The following is a 16,668-nucleotide window of genomic DNA, read 5'->3' as shown; positions in this document are numbered from 1 at the left end:
ATAACAACTTGGAATCTACACTTCCGTCACATTACTTCATCTCCCCACAAAATATTCTGTAAAATAAAAAGGTAGTACATTTAAGAAGGTTTCAAAATAAACAGAGTTTTAGAATATTTCAGCTTATAAATTATGGTAGCATAAAAGTTATTTTAATCAGAGGCACTCTCTCACCAACTTGTGATGTCAGACAGGGCTGAAATTGTACTGAAACCTCTATTTAAAATAAAAACTAAACTTTCCATTAATTTTCAAAACAACAGAGTATTCTGATGAGGTAAAATATGAATTATGACAGGTTATATTCATTAGGAAGCAAATATAAAGAACCTTAAAAATGCTTACACCTTCAATCCTAGTAATTTCAGTCCTAGGAATGATTTTGTAAAGGAACAATTGTAGCTTTGAAAGTAATTACGTGCACAAATAAAAATAACTCTAAAGTTCAAGACAAGAGTCAAAGTAAATGGTTACATAGCACAAACACATCACAATCAACTAATAACAGCATAGCAAACAATGTACCTGAAATGTTAGGTCATTTATATGAATACATTTTGCTGTGCCAAGTCGACAGAAGTTGGATCCCAAACTGGAAATGCACTGATTCATAGAGATGTGCATAGATTTATACTTATAAAATACATAGAATAAAACACACCAAAAAGGGACTGTCATTTCTTTCAGTGGTATAACCACTAGCAAGTTACCTTTCCTCCAGTGAATAATCCCCAACCTTGTTCAGGCAAGAAACCCTTATTTAACCAGTGGGTCACACACAGAAAGAAGGCAAGAAAGTAGGATCTGAACCCATTCAGAAGGAGAGTTTCAATGGGGAAGGCATGGGTGAGACAGAAATGAGGAGTAACAATTACTAGAATTCATTATAAAAATGTGTGAAACAGCCAACAATAAAAAATATTTAAAATAAAAAGCAACTATGATTTTCTTCAGGCTGGAAGAGATTAAGTATATTCTTCTGTTACTTTCTTTCTGGATTTCCCAAAGAGTGAAATTTTTATTCTTTCATATTCAGTATAAAATTTGTTAACAGGAAATTGATTTTATTCTCTTCTATTAAGCAGAAAACTGTATCTTCAGTGTTTTAGTAAAAGTACAAAACCAAAACCACAAAAGGTCAGGCATTTTGTGAAAATACTGCCCACTTGAGACTGCCTGGATTCCAGAGAACCCAGCATTCTTATTTGTTAGCCGTTAACAGTTCTCTGATTTGAATATGTGCTCCTCTGTCCTTGCAATGTGAGGGCTAAGCATGTTTCTTAAAGCAACAAACTTCTTAAGGGTGTTACAATATCAGAGGGTTTAGACTGAGAGCCAGGCACAGTGGATCATTTCCTCTGCCATCTGGCACAAATCATCCCTCCTTATGGCCTCAGTGTCCCATTAATGAAATGGGAAGACTGTGTAGGATCATCATCAAGCACTCAGCTATCACTTAGATGCTTTTCTTTTCCCGTTCTAGTAACTCAGATACCAGTTCGTTATGATGAAATATTTGAGCAAATCATCTCTGAGATTGTCTCAGAAGATAGATGGCTGCAAATATGGAGGCATTTCCTGTGGGCACATTTGCTACAGGAATGCTTTTCAGGTTAGGGTACCCAGATTTCTTACCCCTCTCTCAATTGGAGCCCCAAATTCTGGTCTTAGCACTTCTCAGGAAGCTAGCAGAGATGACCACTCTTAAGGGTGGTTGATGAATATCTCACTGTAATATTCTTGTTTTACTATAAATATTTGAACCACTGTGGTATGTGGGGATGGTAGAGGGTTGGGGGCATATTGTAATGGCAGAAGAAGACAATGACACCCTAAACCCTCTCCCCACACATAGACAAGGCCTTTCATATACCTCCAATTCCACAGGTATAAAAACAAAATACATAATAGAATGTCCCAAGGTTGTAGATGTTCTAGTTGGCAGTGTCTTGTGTTTCCTTCCTCTCTACTTTGGATAGATCACTAGAATATATATCTTTCTAGGAATGACAACCTAGTTTCTTCTTTGAACACTCTTGTCCTTACCACTTTGAACACTCTTGTCCTTATCACTTCCATGCTCCTTTCCTTGTTGTTGAGATATAGCTACTACTGACTCTGCTGGGACTTCTCTGCCCAGTCTCCTCAGTCCAGTCTGTTTTAAAAGGGTGTATGGCTCTTTTATCTATCTGCTTTTACACACAATACTACCCTTTGAGGACCTGCAAAGGCCATCCAGCACCCAACAAACAATAGTAGCTGCACTCTTAACTAAAGGAATAAGAACCAGAATGGTGGCAAGCCTAAAGATAGAACACTCACACAGCCACAGCAACAAAGCATCTAGCATGTAGAAGAGACTGGCCAGCAAGCTGGAAAGTCACCAAGCTAGCAGGTGTGAGAAAGCTAATGTTGGCATACCTTTTTGGTCTTTACTGTGGAGGTGCAGCAGTCCCCACCATCATAGCTGCAGAAGGCTCGGTTGTTGATGGCATCACAGTAATTGTCTCCCATAAATGGCTATAATGAGAAGAGAAGGAAGGGAACAAGGCTTTGTTATTATCCTGGCATGAGAGGGATCTGTTCTCAGTACTTCACTGGAGCCTCTGTGATTGTCTGGCAGTCTCTCATCTTCTTACAAACCTCCATCATCAGCCAATTTGGCTGCCAATCCCAATCCCCCCTTGGGTAAGTTTTTATTTTTACCATTTATAAACATTTTTATGTGCCATATTTTTCCCTGCTGGAGTATGGTTATGCTGAGAAACATATTTTGTTTGCTGTAGTGTGAAAATTAAACACAAAATATACTCCTTCTTTCTTTCTGAATTAGAAGGTACAATTTACTTTAAGACATGATAAGACAATTTGCACGTCTGGCTTTATAGTTCTTTAATTTATTATGGACAGACAAATTAGGAATCTAGATGTAAACTATCAGAATTGCAGACATAAAAATTACAGATTAGTAGGTTGTAGGATCAAGAAGGTATGTGTTAATAGTGGCCTTTGTAACAGGAATATAGATCTACTCTCTCTGAAGCCTTTGCAAGTCTCTTTTCCTCTAAATATGTAAGATCAGCATGATTATCCCTGCTTCATGGGCCAACACTTGAAGAGCAAGGGCAACAAAATGACCTAGTCAAAATCATACTGACAAAACAGAGAAAAAAGAGTTCTGATCTAAATTGGTTTGTTTCTGTGTTTCCTCAATTTCCTATCACTCTGTGATGCCCAAGTTCACATTAATTTACTTTTTTCAACAAGATCTATAAACTTTGAGTTATTTCAAAAATGGAGGAAGACAGAGGAAAACTGTTGCTTATCTGAATCCTGAGGATCTGAAAAAATTCCAGGAGTCTCTTTGATGACAGCAATATATGTATACGCAAATATATGCATAAGCAAATATGCGTATACAAATATATAAGCAATATATGTATATGCAAATATGTGTATGCAAATATATTAATTGTCTATAACATTGGGAGACTTTAATCTCCTAAAAACATGAGCAGTATTCAATTCATCTGTGTCTCCCAATCACCTAGAAACCTGCCTGAAGGTGTTGGTGAGAGAAAGATGTCATCTTTTGTCTGAAAGGGTCACTTCCCAGCACACTGCCTGTGATTCACCTGTGACCACTGTTCCTTCCCATCTTGGCTGGCTCTGAGGAGAACTAAGTTCAAAAGAAGTATAAACTGTGTTGCATGACTGAATTTTGCATATGTGCTCCAAATTCTCATCCATACAGCCTTTGTGCCTGCAACTCTTCATGCTAAATTTATGTTTTATTGTTTCCCATTTACAATGTAAACCAGATCTTAGTAAATTGGAGCTAAGAGTAAGTCCTGAACTCATATATGTGAGTACACACACACACACACACACACACACACACTGTGTAGGGCTGCAAGTTAAGGAATGACTCTACGACATAACTTTCATGGTCAACACATTGTTACATTTATATTCAACAACAAAGCATAAGACCCTTCCATTTGAATTCTTTTCATATATTATGTAGACAGATTAGTGAAAGTGAATCCTAGTACCTTCCTTAGCATGAATAAAACTGGGTTTGAAAAGGAGTAGCTGGTTTTTCCCATGTTGTTTATTCCTGAGGTGCCCTTTCCTGCAGCCAGTATCATCCATCCATCCATCCATCCATCCATCCATCCATCCATCCATCCATTTTTCCTTCTGTCAATCTACCCTATCCATCTAGACCTTATCTATGAAAGAAAAGGTCTTTAATCAAATAGTCACTTGATACACTTAGAGTAAATAAAGCATTTGATCTTCTCTAAGATTGCTCAATGAAAAGGTCCTAGAGGAAATGACATTTAAGTCATTTAAATAGAGATAATAATCATAAATAAGAGTTATTAGGTGGGATTAGAGGAAAAAATTATGGATAGAAAACAGCATGGAAAATCTTGCTGTGTAGAAATTTATACCATATCCAGTTAGTACTTTGAACAATAAGACATTCAGACAAACAAAATCGATCCTTTATGATACAACTCAAAAATCATCTCAATCTATGTGTACAATGTTTCTAGTGGCCCCTGAATGCTCTATGTTTTCACAGCCTATTGTTTTCATTTTAGATACAGTTTGGTACAGGATCTTAGATTTTAATCTTTATCTTGTTATCACTGTAAGTTTTCAACAGATCAGATGTGCGTCTTCTGGTTTTATATCATAAATTTCTCATGAAATATCTTGCAACTTACATAAAATTTATCAAATATATGGTCAGCAAATATTTAGTAAAATGATTAATGCAATGGTAGATACTGGGCGGATATATGAGGCATAAATGATCATAGGTGACTGTGACAGGTGACAGAGCTGCTATTTTAACTTGGATGAAACTCTTCGTACCCAGAACTTTGAATAGTGACTGACCACATAATGCACTCAGAGAGGCTTTGAATAAATAAGCATATAATTGACTTGGACACAGTTTTGAACAGAGAAATAAGACTTAGAGGTCCTTTCTGGAAAGCATCTTGACTTCCTCTGGACACTTAGGGCTTGATAGCTCATTCCTAGTCCAGACATTTATTTCTCTTCTGAGCATCCTTTTATTCCTCGATAAGACATAGAAGGGCATTAAACTAAGAAGAGCAGAAGAGAATGAGTGGTACCTGCAAGGGTAAAGGTGATAAGCATCACTGTCAGGGTTCAGTGCCTGACAGTGACAAAGGGTCTCCTGGCTTCAATGCTGAGTCAAAGAAGGGATCAAATTCTGCTGTCACACTGAATGGCCAGACTGTCGGGTCAGCATAATGAATGCTCAGGTAACTCAAGATGCCTTTTCCCAAAACACAGCACTGATCTAAAGAGATGGAAAGAAGCAGCACTGGCAAGACCATGGCCATATTTTGCCATTCTGGATAATGCTTGAAGGAATAGGAGTCCTTGAAGATTACTATGCCACCTGCCCTAAATATATATTTTCAGGACTCTATTATTTATAGCATTGAAAGAAGTGGATACGAATGGGCAATAGAAGGAAGAAAAAGCAGCAGGTTGTTAGTCAGAAAATTTGGGCTTATGTTTTGACTCATTGGCTATTATGCTGTACAAACTTAGACCAGTCCATCCTTCTCTGATCCTAATTTTCCTGTTCATAATGTAATCAGTAGAGATAGGTCATGGTAGGAGCATCCTAATTTTTGGAATTCCATAAAGCTCTCCAGAAGACAGATGCCTGGATCTTTTAAAAATGATTGGGTTTTAGACATCTCTTTGTTTAGAGCATTTCTAGCTCATACAATTTTTAAGGACATGAATGAGGTCCTCTACCAGCAGTCTCTTTGGTAGACTGTTGAGCTTTAATACCCATCTGTGAGTGGTTGAAAGTCTCTTTTTCAGCTCCTTCTGAGAAAAATGGGGCACATATTTCTTTCTATGTGTTTGTTAAGGACACTGTGTTGTATCCTCTCAGGAAGTGACAAAGATTGATACAGAGAAATATCTCTGGTTTCCAGGAAGCTTTTCCTTGATAAAAACAACTGTATCCCAAGAACTTGCCGACTCCATCCCCAAACTGTTACTGATAGACAGAGACAGCTTTCCATAATTCCAAGCTTAGGGAATGATTTAATTGGGAAGTCAACAACTTTGAGGGGCAGAAAGGATCTTCCATTTAAATTCAGTGATTAAGTCAAAAGTGTCCAGATTATTTCTGGGACTGAAGAAATTGTAAATAACCAAAATGGGGGGTGTAGACAGAATTTGTCTAGAAGTAATGGTCATCAGTGGAATGGAAATTAAAAGAAAAATGACCTCATGCAGTATTATAAAGATTAAATGTTCTATTGCTATTAAAATAGCTGCTATGCTATTTATGTTACATAAAAATGACTGATGTTGCCTCATATGCATATATTTTGTTGCCTTGTATACATACATGTGTGTGTGCATGTGTATGAAAGCCTGACCTTGATGCCAGGTGTTCTCTTCAATTCTCCTCTACCTTATTTGTTGAGCCAGTCTCTTACTAAACCTCAAGCTCACTGTACTGTGTGGCTGCGCCGGCTGGCTATGGAGCTTTAAGGATGCTCCTGGCTCTACCTCCCTGATGCTGAAATTACAAGCATATATCATTATGTATGTTTTTTTTAATGGGAGAGCTAGATCTGAAACAATGTCTTTATTCTTGCATAGCAATCATGTCTCTGACTGAAAATCTTCCTACCCCCTGTGTTCTAATAATATTTGGGTATAGGCTTTGCACAAAGAAAACCATGGCTTGAACTCTCAGCACTGTTATATTATCACCTGATACTTGTATGTTGATATTTTCAGTATTGTTCTATCTCTCTACATGGATTCTATCATCTGTAGAATATAATGATACTTCTGCTTCATTAGTAACAACTGTATTAATGTATATATACAATGCTTAGTAGTTCTAGTAAACTGTAACCATCAAAAGCATAACAATCCCAGAAGTACTATATTTCTTCTTGTCACTTACCTCACAGCCTTTGACACAGTGGATCAGAGCAGGGTGGGGATACCACTGGAGACCAGCAGTGCAGACAATCCTCTGCAAAGAGATAGAGAGAGAGGGATCAGGGGTGTTGGGGTTGGGGAGGGAACCAACATTTTGTTGGCACCACATTAAACCACCTCATCTCTCTTGGACTATCCAAGTCCTGACCTCACCTTGGTATTGATATTTCCTAGGTACTTGCAATAACAGGAGCCCAAAGAAGATTAAAATAATATTTGTGTTCATTGTATGTGTCATGTTCTTTATTTCCCTGGCAGGAATAAAGGTTGAGGAGAAACAGAATAGTGGGGGAGAAAACAAGAACAGAAAAGCCCCATTTTTGTAGCTATAATAGAAAGGTGTGAGAAAAGTATGGAATAAGGCTTCCCCCAGTATAAGCTCCTTCTCCCAATACAAGCTGAGGATCACAGTTATCAGACTGTCTAGTACCCCACTAAGATGGAAGATTTGGAAGCCCTATTTTGAACTTAATAAACCAGAATCTCTGAAGGCAGGGACTGTGACTGCCTCTGAGGAGCAAGTGTCTCCAATGATGCTGATGTATACTATAGTCGAAAAGCAATGGAGCTCCTGGAGGAATGGCTGAGCCTTTGGAATGGAGCTTCAGGAAGGCAAAGACCTTCATGCTATCATGTTCTGCCAATGTAACATGAGCCTGCTGACATCTCCCTGAAGTTGCACACACTTTTGTTTTCCAAAGAATTGGTTCTTTGTCACTGAAATACCCTCTGCCATTTTGGTGCCTGAAGACTGCAAATGCTCTGAACATCTCACTTCTTCCATAGTGCTTTTCACAATCACCTCAGCAGAACATACACACACACACACACACACACACACACACACACACACACACACACACACACAGTGTATCCTTTTAGTACTAATAATTACAATGATGATAATAACAGCTAAATATCTGTATACTTGGCACTAATTATTTTATGTATTATTGTATGTATTTCTTGCTATCATGGTATGAGAGAGAGGTAGGAATTAATCTGTCATAGTAGTATAAACTCCCTAAACTCCATAGCTCTTAAGTGAGGAAACCAGGATTTGAAAACACCAATTGTTCCAAAAATGATAAAAGTTAACTTATTACATAAAATCCAATATGACAATATTTCTTAATATAGATAGACAAAACCAAGAAGGTAAACACAGTATTGAGAATGGAAAAATCACCAGAATCCTAAAAGCCCCCTTTAAGCTTCCCATAGAGGCCTTTCTTTTCATGCTGTGCTACAATTGTTTCTTTATGAAGATGAAATAACATATGCTTGGGTATCCACCAAGATGTAGCTATGTCAGGGACCAGCCATGGAAGTATAGAAGTATATGTATGGGCAGAGATTGCTCTCCTGGCTGAGTGCCAGTGATTAATTTAATTAAGAAATGAATAGTCACATGGGCCAGAAAGTGGGAAATGCATGTGACCATCTCATTCTCTCCCTCAGGGCAGACTTATTTGGGAGCCAAAGTGTAATTAGTTTCTTGGCAAGCTTCTGACAGAGGAAGGTCACATGACCCCAGTCTAAGACTAAGTAGGGTGACTTTCTTCTCCATTCTATAGCACTTCAGGTTCATGGACTGGATCTCTCTGCTTGGGACAGTGCCTGGCACTCAGAGAATACTTAATAAATAGGTTTTTTTTTTTTAAAATGAAGGAATTGATCCATTTCAAAGTAGAGATGATTTTATCCAATGGACAATCATTTCTTCACTTACCTTCCTTTCTTTCTTCTTGAGTGTCAGAAGAACATTAGTGATATTAATCAGTGTCTAGTTGGTGTAGACTGAGTTATAGCCCCATAGCCATTGGATTTTGCCCCATCTCCCCCTCTTTTTTGAGAGAGAGTCTTGTTACATAGCCCAGGCTAACATAAATTTGAGATATTCCTGCCTCAGCTTCTTGAGTGCTATAATTACTGCTGCAGCTCCAAGGCACCTAAGGAATTTGAAGTAGAACATGTACAGCTACAATTTTAACTTGGACTGCTTATAAAATTTAGCTAAGATGTTAGTCACTACCCACATGAAATTTCCTGTGAATTGGGTCTTTAAACTATCATAGGCTTGTTATAATGACAGACTGAGATGAAAAAATACTAAGAATGGTTTCTTGGACAAAGCACTCAAGCTTCTGGGGAGTGGTTCCAGGTTTCAGATATCTCTGTCTGCTTCAGAGTCGAGCATGGAGCCCATGTGAAGAAGAACATATATTCCTTCTTCTGCTTCCCAGTCCTGGGCCAAAGTGGACAAGCCCACATGCTTTCCTTCTCTGAGGAACTTTAAAAATACTCTCTTCTGTGAATCCAAAAGTTTTTTCACAGCCCAAACCCAGGGACATTGGAGAGTATTTAGTAAAGGTTCAAGAAGAAACCAGCAATGTGAAAATCCATCAATCATTTAATACCCATGCTGCCTCCTGCTAATTTGAGAGCTAATTTAGTTCTTCTGTAGGAGTGTGTTGATGTGGCTCTACAAGGTTCTGACAGTTGAGGTTATCTGACGTGAGTTCAGAAAAGGGACTTTTGTACTATCTATGTAAGACTATTTATCTTTCTAAGCTTTTGGACTTTCCACTGCTACCCGAGGCTGCAAACCCCATCTGTTTGTCAGAGGGCCCCTCTGTGTGCTGGGAAAACCAAGAAAGGAGACTGGCAGTGACAGCAGAAAGAGAAGTTAGGCTGTGTGTACCAGGAATTGGGAGATGCTGTGGGGCCCCTCAAATGTCAGCCTTGTTCTACTTAATGACAATGAGACATCTGATCCAACCAGAGTATTCCATACCAGGTCTCTTAAGAGGGTTTTCCTTTTCTGCTTTGGGATGGAGGAAGATTGAACTACCTTTTCTTCATGACTGGAATTACCTTCATCCCAACACTAACAGGACTGGAAGACCCACCAACAAAAGCTCCTTGGTTCAATTGTTGCTTGGCAACTTATGGGGTTTTAGAGTATGATTGAGTCATGAATGATCTTACATAATCAATTAACTATTCATGGATAAGTTAATAAATTGCCTGGACTATTGGGAAGTAGTAGAAACTTTGGAGGCAAGACCTGATTTGAGGAAGTAGAGGTGAGGGCGTGACTTTGAAGGGTCTATATCTTGCTCCTGACTTTTTTCTTTGTTTCTCTCTGCCTCTTGTCTGAAATATGGTAAGCAGCTTTGAGACATCAGATATCCTCACCATGATATGCTACTTTATAACACAGAGGGTCCAGAAGGTCTGTGGTCAGGCTTGGCATGGACTAACATCTTCAAAGCAATGAGCAAAAATAAACATTTCCTCCTATAAGTTTACTCCAGTGTTTTTTCACAGTGACAAAAAGTGAAAAATGCAACTATCCATCATCACTAGCAATCAAAATTCATCCTCACTGAATCACTACCACCACCACCATCATAATCACCACCAAAATATTAGTGGTATCACTAACAACTCAATCACCATCACCACCATTGTTGTCCAGCACAAAACCCTCTTCTAAGTGAAAATCCTCCAAACACTGTCCCTACAGCATCTCACTGATGCCTTATACCATGAATTATTGTGACTCTGGAAGCTAAGGTAATTTGAAATTAAATTGTTCAAATCACACACATAGGCAATGACCATCAACCAGTACACCGACCTCTGTTTCATTTCAAGGTCTAGGCTTCAAGCTCTCCATTCTTCAAAGTCTCATGACTCCTAAAATTATTATCTTCCTCTTTTGGCTGATGGGAAGAATCAAGGTTTGAAAAGGTAGAAAGTTTCTGAGACAAATGTATGAAGAACAGAGTGTTCCAAAGGTAAAGGCCAGAAAATGGAGTGGCTCCAAGCAGAACCAAAAACCTTAGGTCTTTCTCTTCTGAGTGCCAAGATCTTTTTCCTGGATGCCTTCTTATACAATTTATCCTTTTTCCGTGGTTTACAGGACCTTCCATGAATGAATCTTATCAACCAGTGCTACTGTTCTCATCTTTAGTTGACAATCATCTTTATCCCCAATGTTTAAAGGATACTTGCCAGTTAGAGACACACGACTGACATGTATTAAATGTCAGAAGGAATAAACAATTGGTTTCATGAATGAATGAATGAATATATGAATGAGTCAATGAGTGAATAGGAAGTCAAAAGATCATAGATGTGTTTTTTCAGGTATGGCTTCCCCTTCAGGGCACTTAATAACTTCATCTGTATATCAGGCAGGCTAGACTTATTAGTCACCTCTGACCTTAAGATCCAGGTAGGGTTTCCCACTGTGCTTCTTTCATTCTTACAGGAAATGAATTCTGTAGCCTTTGTCTGCATGAGCTACATAGTTTTATTTTCAAAATGTGCACATCAGATGTCTTATAGAGTGGAATTAGTGTAGCTAATCTAACGGCATTGGTTACATAAATTGGGCAGTGGCAATGTCTCTGACTCTGAGATCCATCTGCAAGATGGTGACAGAATTTATCTCACTGAGTATCATGGAGACAAGGTGATGTAGATGATAAGAAAGTGCAATAATAAACTATATAATGTTACACTTAGTCCATCAATGGTCATTTTTATTTCCTTAGTTTTTCTCCCTTTTCTTTTTTCTCCTCTACATTCTTTTTCTAGAAGTAATTGTAAAAGCTAAAGATTCAGTGATTAGATACTTATGAGGATAGAAGATATATCTTCCACTATGTGACATTCCTCAAAGCCCTAGCAAGAAATGGTGTACACTGGAGACCCTCCTCAGGAAGGGATGAAGAGACTCTTCCATAATTCTAGATATCCAGTCTAGAAAAGGCTGTCTCATCCAAAGGCTGTAAGCCAGCAGCTTCCAGGCGACACAAGCCTCGGAAATGTTTGCTTTGGTGTACTAGACTTTAGAAAGTTGAAATTAGTTGCCAATATTAAAAGCAAAGAGCGAGACATTTCAACATTAACAAAACTCCAGATTTATTACACACATACACACACACACACACACACACACACACACACACACACACACACACACACACACGTGGCCACATGAGTACCATAGTTCCACATTGCTGTCTTTGGCTAGCATGAAACAGTGTTAGTAAAAAAAAACAGTGTTAGTAGAGGGTGGGGGGCTGTAAAATGGTTAGAGGGTAAAATGTTTGCTGTAAGAAACTGACAACCTGAGTTCAATCTTCAGAGCCTGTATTAAGGTGGAATGAGAGAACAGACTTCATAACATTGTTTTCTGACTTTGACAAACACATGGTGATACATGACACATACATCATACAAACAATGATGATAATGATTTTTTTCATATGTTCCTACAATTACTAGCATTTCTTACAGCAAGTCCAATACCAAACTAGAGGTGTTTCCATCTACCATAGAGTTTGGATCCCCTCACTCTTTCAACTAGAGGCAGATTCTGCCAGACTTCTGCCTCTGAAAAGCATATGGTATATGTGCGACAAAGGTTATTTAAAAGGGGACAGAGTACCAAAAATGTACAGTCTTGTTCTTCATAGAAGTTAAAATATGTTCATGAATGGAACTCATAAAACATATACTCTATATAAAAAAACATATACTCTATGATTCCAATTATGTGAAGTTTAAAAATAAGTACCATTAACCAATACTGATAGATACCTAAACACTGGTAGCCGTGGTGATAGAGGCCTTACCTCCCAGGGGTATGGATGTTCTAGTGACTATCTGGAAAGTTTCACTTTCTGATATAGCAGTGATTTCATGAGCACATATAAGCATAAGAGCTTAACTAGCCATATGCTTGATAGTAGCATATGATTTCATATCAAGGAAAATTATATTCACTACACCAATGAAGTTTGCTCCTAGGTTTGGCAGTATATATAGGAGTTTGCATTTTTGTTAATCTTCTGAGTTTCAGAAATATTCCTAGTAAACAGTCCAGATACCAAAATTAATATGTTTCTATTTGTAAAAATAACATACAGAACAATATGTTCACCTGCCTCCCTCATCCATCCCACCTGTCTGTTTCAATGTTTTTGAACTTTGAACACCTGACCTATGCCTAGCTCTCATTTCAATAACAGGAAAATTGTAATCTAGAAATACAGTAAGATTTGTTCTAGAACATGAAACATGAAGGAAAGGTGCAAAGTTGTATTAGTTATTTTTTTCATGTCTGTGACAAGATTCCTAATAGAAGTAAACTTATGGGACTATTTACTATTTACTATAGCTCATGGGCTGCATGAGATCCAGAGGGCCACAACTGCTTGCATCTTTCCAACTTGGTGCTTAGAGATGGGCACTGAGAATCCTTGACAACCTACACAGGAGTGTTTACATCAGAGATACAAGCAAATGCCAAATATTAGAGCTCATACATCTCTGTGTGTATGTGTGCACATATGCATACAGAATTTCTTATTAAGCATTTGCTAGCACATCCTTTTCAAGCAATCAATAAATGCCTTACTTTTGTTGTTATTCTACATTCCTTAGGGGTGACAGGGGTGGCTACAATAAATTGCAACTTGGGTGGAGTCCTTCTCTGACATTTCATTTCCTCCACTGAATCAATAGGAGTCTAGATGCATATACTTCATAGGAGTGCATACATATGTATGGAGTGAGAGGATGTGAGTGGGTATATGGCAGGAGAGGATGGGAAATGACTATTCACAGCAGGTATCCATTAAATGTCAGTTCTGGTCTCTCATACTCTTACCCTAAGGCAAAGGTGGCTAAGAGGGAGCAGAACAACGTTCCCCACTAACTTCTTCACTTCAGTGCATGGAGCCACATCTTAGAAGATCTAGGAGCCACCCAAAACCTCCCTGGGCCTGGAAATACCTGCACTAGTCTTCTCTTTTCTGCAGCTCTCACTGCGCAAGAGCAAGGCAGCAGCAGAGGCCAGCTTTGCTGCCTTATTCCTGGAAGTCATCAATCTATGCCCTTCGCCCCCTCCCTTTTCCTACATTTTTTTCTTATATAATGAGGCCTCCAGAGACTGATGGACGTCTGAACCTTGTTATGGCTCTCTTGGTAGTCCAGCATCAATAAATGCAGGCAAACCATGGAGGGGGGTGGAGACTGTGACAGGCAAGCCGGTGGGCAACTCAAGGAAGGGGAGCAGTTTTGGGGGCTTTCAACTCCCTGGATTTAGTTCTCGATGAATTACAACTGAACTCTTTAGGGTCAAGAGTTCATAGAGGAAAAGATAGGAATTCACTTAGAGGGTATAAGAGGCCTTAAGTAGGAGCTGAGCCAAGCCAAGAAGACCTTTGGTACTGGAGTGGCAAAAAGTCTCTTGTATGGGGTGATACTCCTCTGTTTAGGAGCATGTGGGAGGTCGTGGGGAGGGGAGGAGTTGGGAGATGCTACCAGTCTGGATCCTGAATGGTAAGTCAGGCTTCCTTGCCATGAGATCTTGACCTGCTTCCTCAGACTATAATCCTCTGTTTCTCTAGCTTAGACTCAGAGGTTTGGGCTGAGTGATCTCCAGCTGCCTGGGGAGTCTTACATGCAAACAGGCTCTGCAGCTACTGATGCATGTGTTCAGTTAAGTCATACACACTGGGGTATTGGGGAGAATCCCTTTATTGATTTGGCTAAGGATGGGAGATGTAATAGAAGAGCTTGAGGTTAGGAAATAAGGGTATACTGTGTATATACAGAGAGAGACAGAAACTGGATGTGGGGGAAGTGTAGGAGGAGAGGCTGTGGCTGATGAAAGAGATGGCAAAGGAGACAAATAGGAATGGTGGTTAAAAGCAGAAGCAGGATTTAGGGAACCCAAATTGTAAAGACAGAAGTAAAGGCAGGGAAGACACAGAGAGAAAGAGGCAGGGGATGGAGGGGAGGTGGACACTGGTTCTAGGTAGCTGAGGGATCGGGCCAAGTCCCCATGCCTAGAGTGCTGAGTAAGCCCTTGAAGAAACTATTCCCTCAGCTCATTTAGGAAACCGTACACCTTGTATCAGGTTTTACCAAGCTATCCAGATCTCCATCTATAGTAAGCAGGCAGACAGCGGCTCCCAGAATCCCAGGCAGGAAGGCTAGTGGCTAGAGATACAGCTGAAGACTTGCCTGCCCACCCTCTGCTCCTGTTTCCTTCCCAAGGTGAGCAGTCAGTGTTCAGATGGATCCATGGAAACCTCAGAACCAGGCTCTCTTGGAAGGTAAGAGTGGGGTCCCAAATCATCTTTTGTAGCCTTCAACCTGTCAGGTAACACATGAGAAACTAGGAGCTAATGGTTATCCTCAAGGCCAGCCTGGCAGTGGTACCACTCAGGAGCATCTACCACCATCTGGCCAGAAGCCAGACCCCCGATGCCATGGAAAGCTTGGTGTCCAGAATAAGCATCAGGTCTGATCTCTCTTTCTGGGATACCTGAGCTAGCAGTATCCATGAGCACAGACCAGTGGCTAAGGTTTATGTCATCTTTATGCAGAGTTCCAAGTACCTGAATACAGCAGTTACTCCATAAACACTAGACATGACTAGTTTCCTATCCTGTATGTCCCATTTTGGTTAAATTTTACCAAATGAGTAAAGCATGGAGAAGGATAGAAGAGACTGAAGAAACACAAAGTACAATTACCTGGAAGGTGCTAGAGACACCAAACAGCCCTGTCCTGATGAGTACAGGCCACACAGGCAAACTCTAGATTGGGATCCAGTTCTATGTCCTCTACCTACGTATACCTGCTGACTCAGATTCCTCATAGAGAAAATTAATACAAAGATTTTAGAAAAGAAGCTGAGGAGGTGTACTAAAAAATTACTGACTGAAAAATTGTTGTGAAAAATAGTTTCCCAGAAAATAGATGTGATTAAATGAGATCCTACACATAGACGGATGAACTTGCGTGGAGCCAAGACATAGTAAGAGCTCAGCAATGGCATCCCATTCTCCTTAGCTATAGGAAGGTGGCCTAGTCACTCACCTCTACTCGTGTGGGGTTCATCCAGTGGGGAATGTCACGCACCGTCACGTTCACTGGCAAGATGATGGACTCGCTGTTGTGGTCCAGGCACGAGGTGGCACACTCTGACCCTGAGGGGAAGAACAAGGTAAACTAATGACTCAGCCATATCTCCACATACCTATGGCCACAATTCTCATGGTAAACACTGCTTTTTTTCTGTTTCCCAGTAGACTTCACTGTCCCCACTGGCAGTGAGAAGGAGGGAGGACTCCCTTGAAAAAGTCACCTCTGGTCTCTTTGGCTCCATTCATCTGCATCTGACTCAGTTAGCAACTACCACTACAGTGACCAGCCCAGAGCTTAACTTTGCTATATGTTGTCTCCACCAGAAAGCCTGTCCAATCTTCCTCACAAGTTAACTCTATTTTTCCAGCCCCATTGTCAATCTCCCTGCCATAAACATCTTGATGCCCTGCTTGGCCTAATAGAACTGAGTTATACTTAGTACTATCTGCCTCATCTCCCTGGATTGCTCTAAATTTTCTTTTTATGACAAAATTTTATCAGCTTTTCAAGGACCAGCTCAAATGTCCCATGATGTCTACCCTCACTTCTAGTGTTGGGTAAGCACACTTTCTAAATGCCTACTGCATTGAGTAACCATGCTGGAGTCTCAGCCTGGTGTTGCTCCCTGCCATGCTTCACCTCCATTGTTAGTGTTGCCCTAAGGAAGACAAGGCA

General features: G+C 39.8%; 1 protein-coding gene across 1 annotated transcript in view; it reads right to left on the bottom strand.

Moving 5' to 3' along the window:
* The window catches only part of Pappa (pappalysin 1), a 239,598-nt gene that overhangs the window by 12,418 nt on the left and 210,512 nt on the right, over positions 1–16,668 (bottom strand). The window contains exons 19-21 of the mRNA XM_036177331.1: positions 15,946–16,055; positions 6,995–7,066; positions 2,422–2,520 (exon numbers count right to left, since the gene is read on the bottom strand). Of these exons, the coding sequence (XP_036033224.1) occupies positions 2,422–2,520; positions 6,995–7,066; positions 15,946–16,055 (281 nt within the window). The remainder of the gene's footprint in view (positions 1–2,421; positions 2,521–6,994; positions 7,067–15,945; positions 16,056–16,668) is intronic.

This window comes from Onychomys torridus, chromosome 2, assembly GCF_903995425.1.
Source record: "Onychomys torridus chromosome 2, mOncTor1.1, whole genome shotgun sequence".
In the NCBI taxonomy this organism is placed as follows: domain Eukaryota; kingdom Metazoa; phylum Chordata; class Mammalia; order Rodentia; family Cricetidae; genus Onychomys; species Onychomys torridus.
Note: the sequence above shows the minus strand (reverse complement) of the source record. Positions and strands in the feature narration are given on the sequence as shown.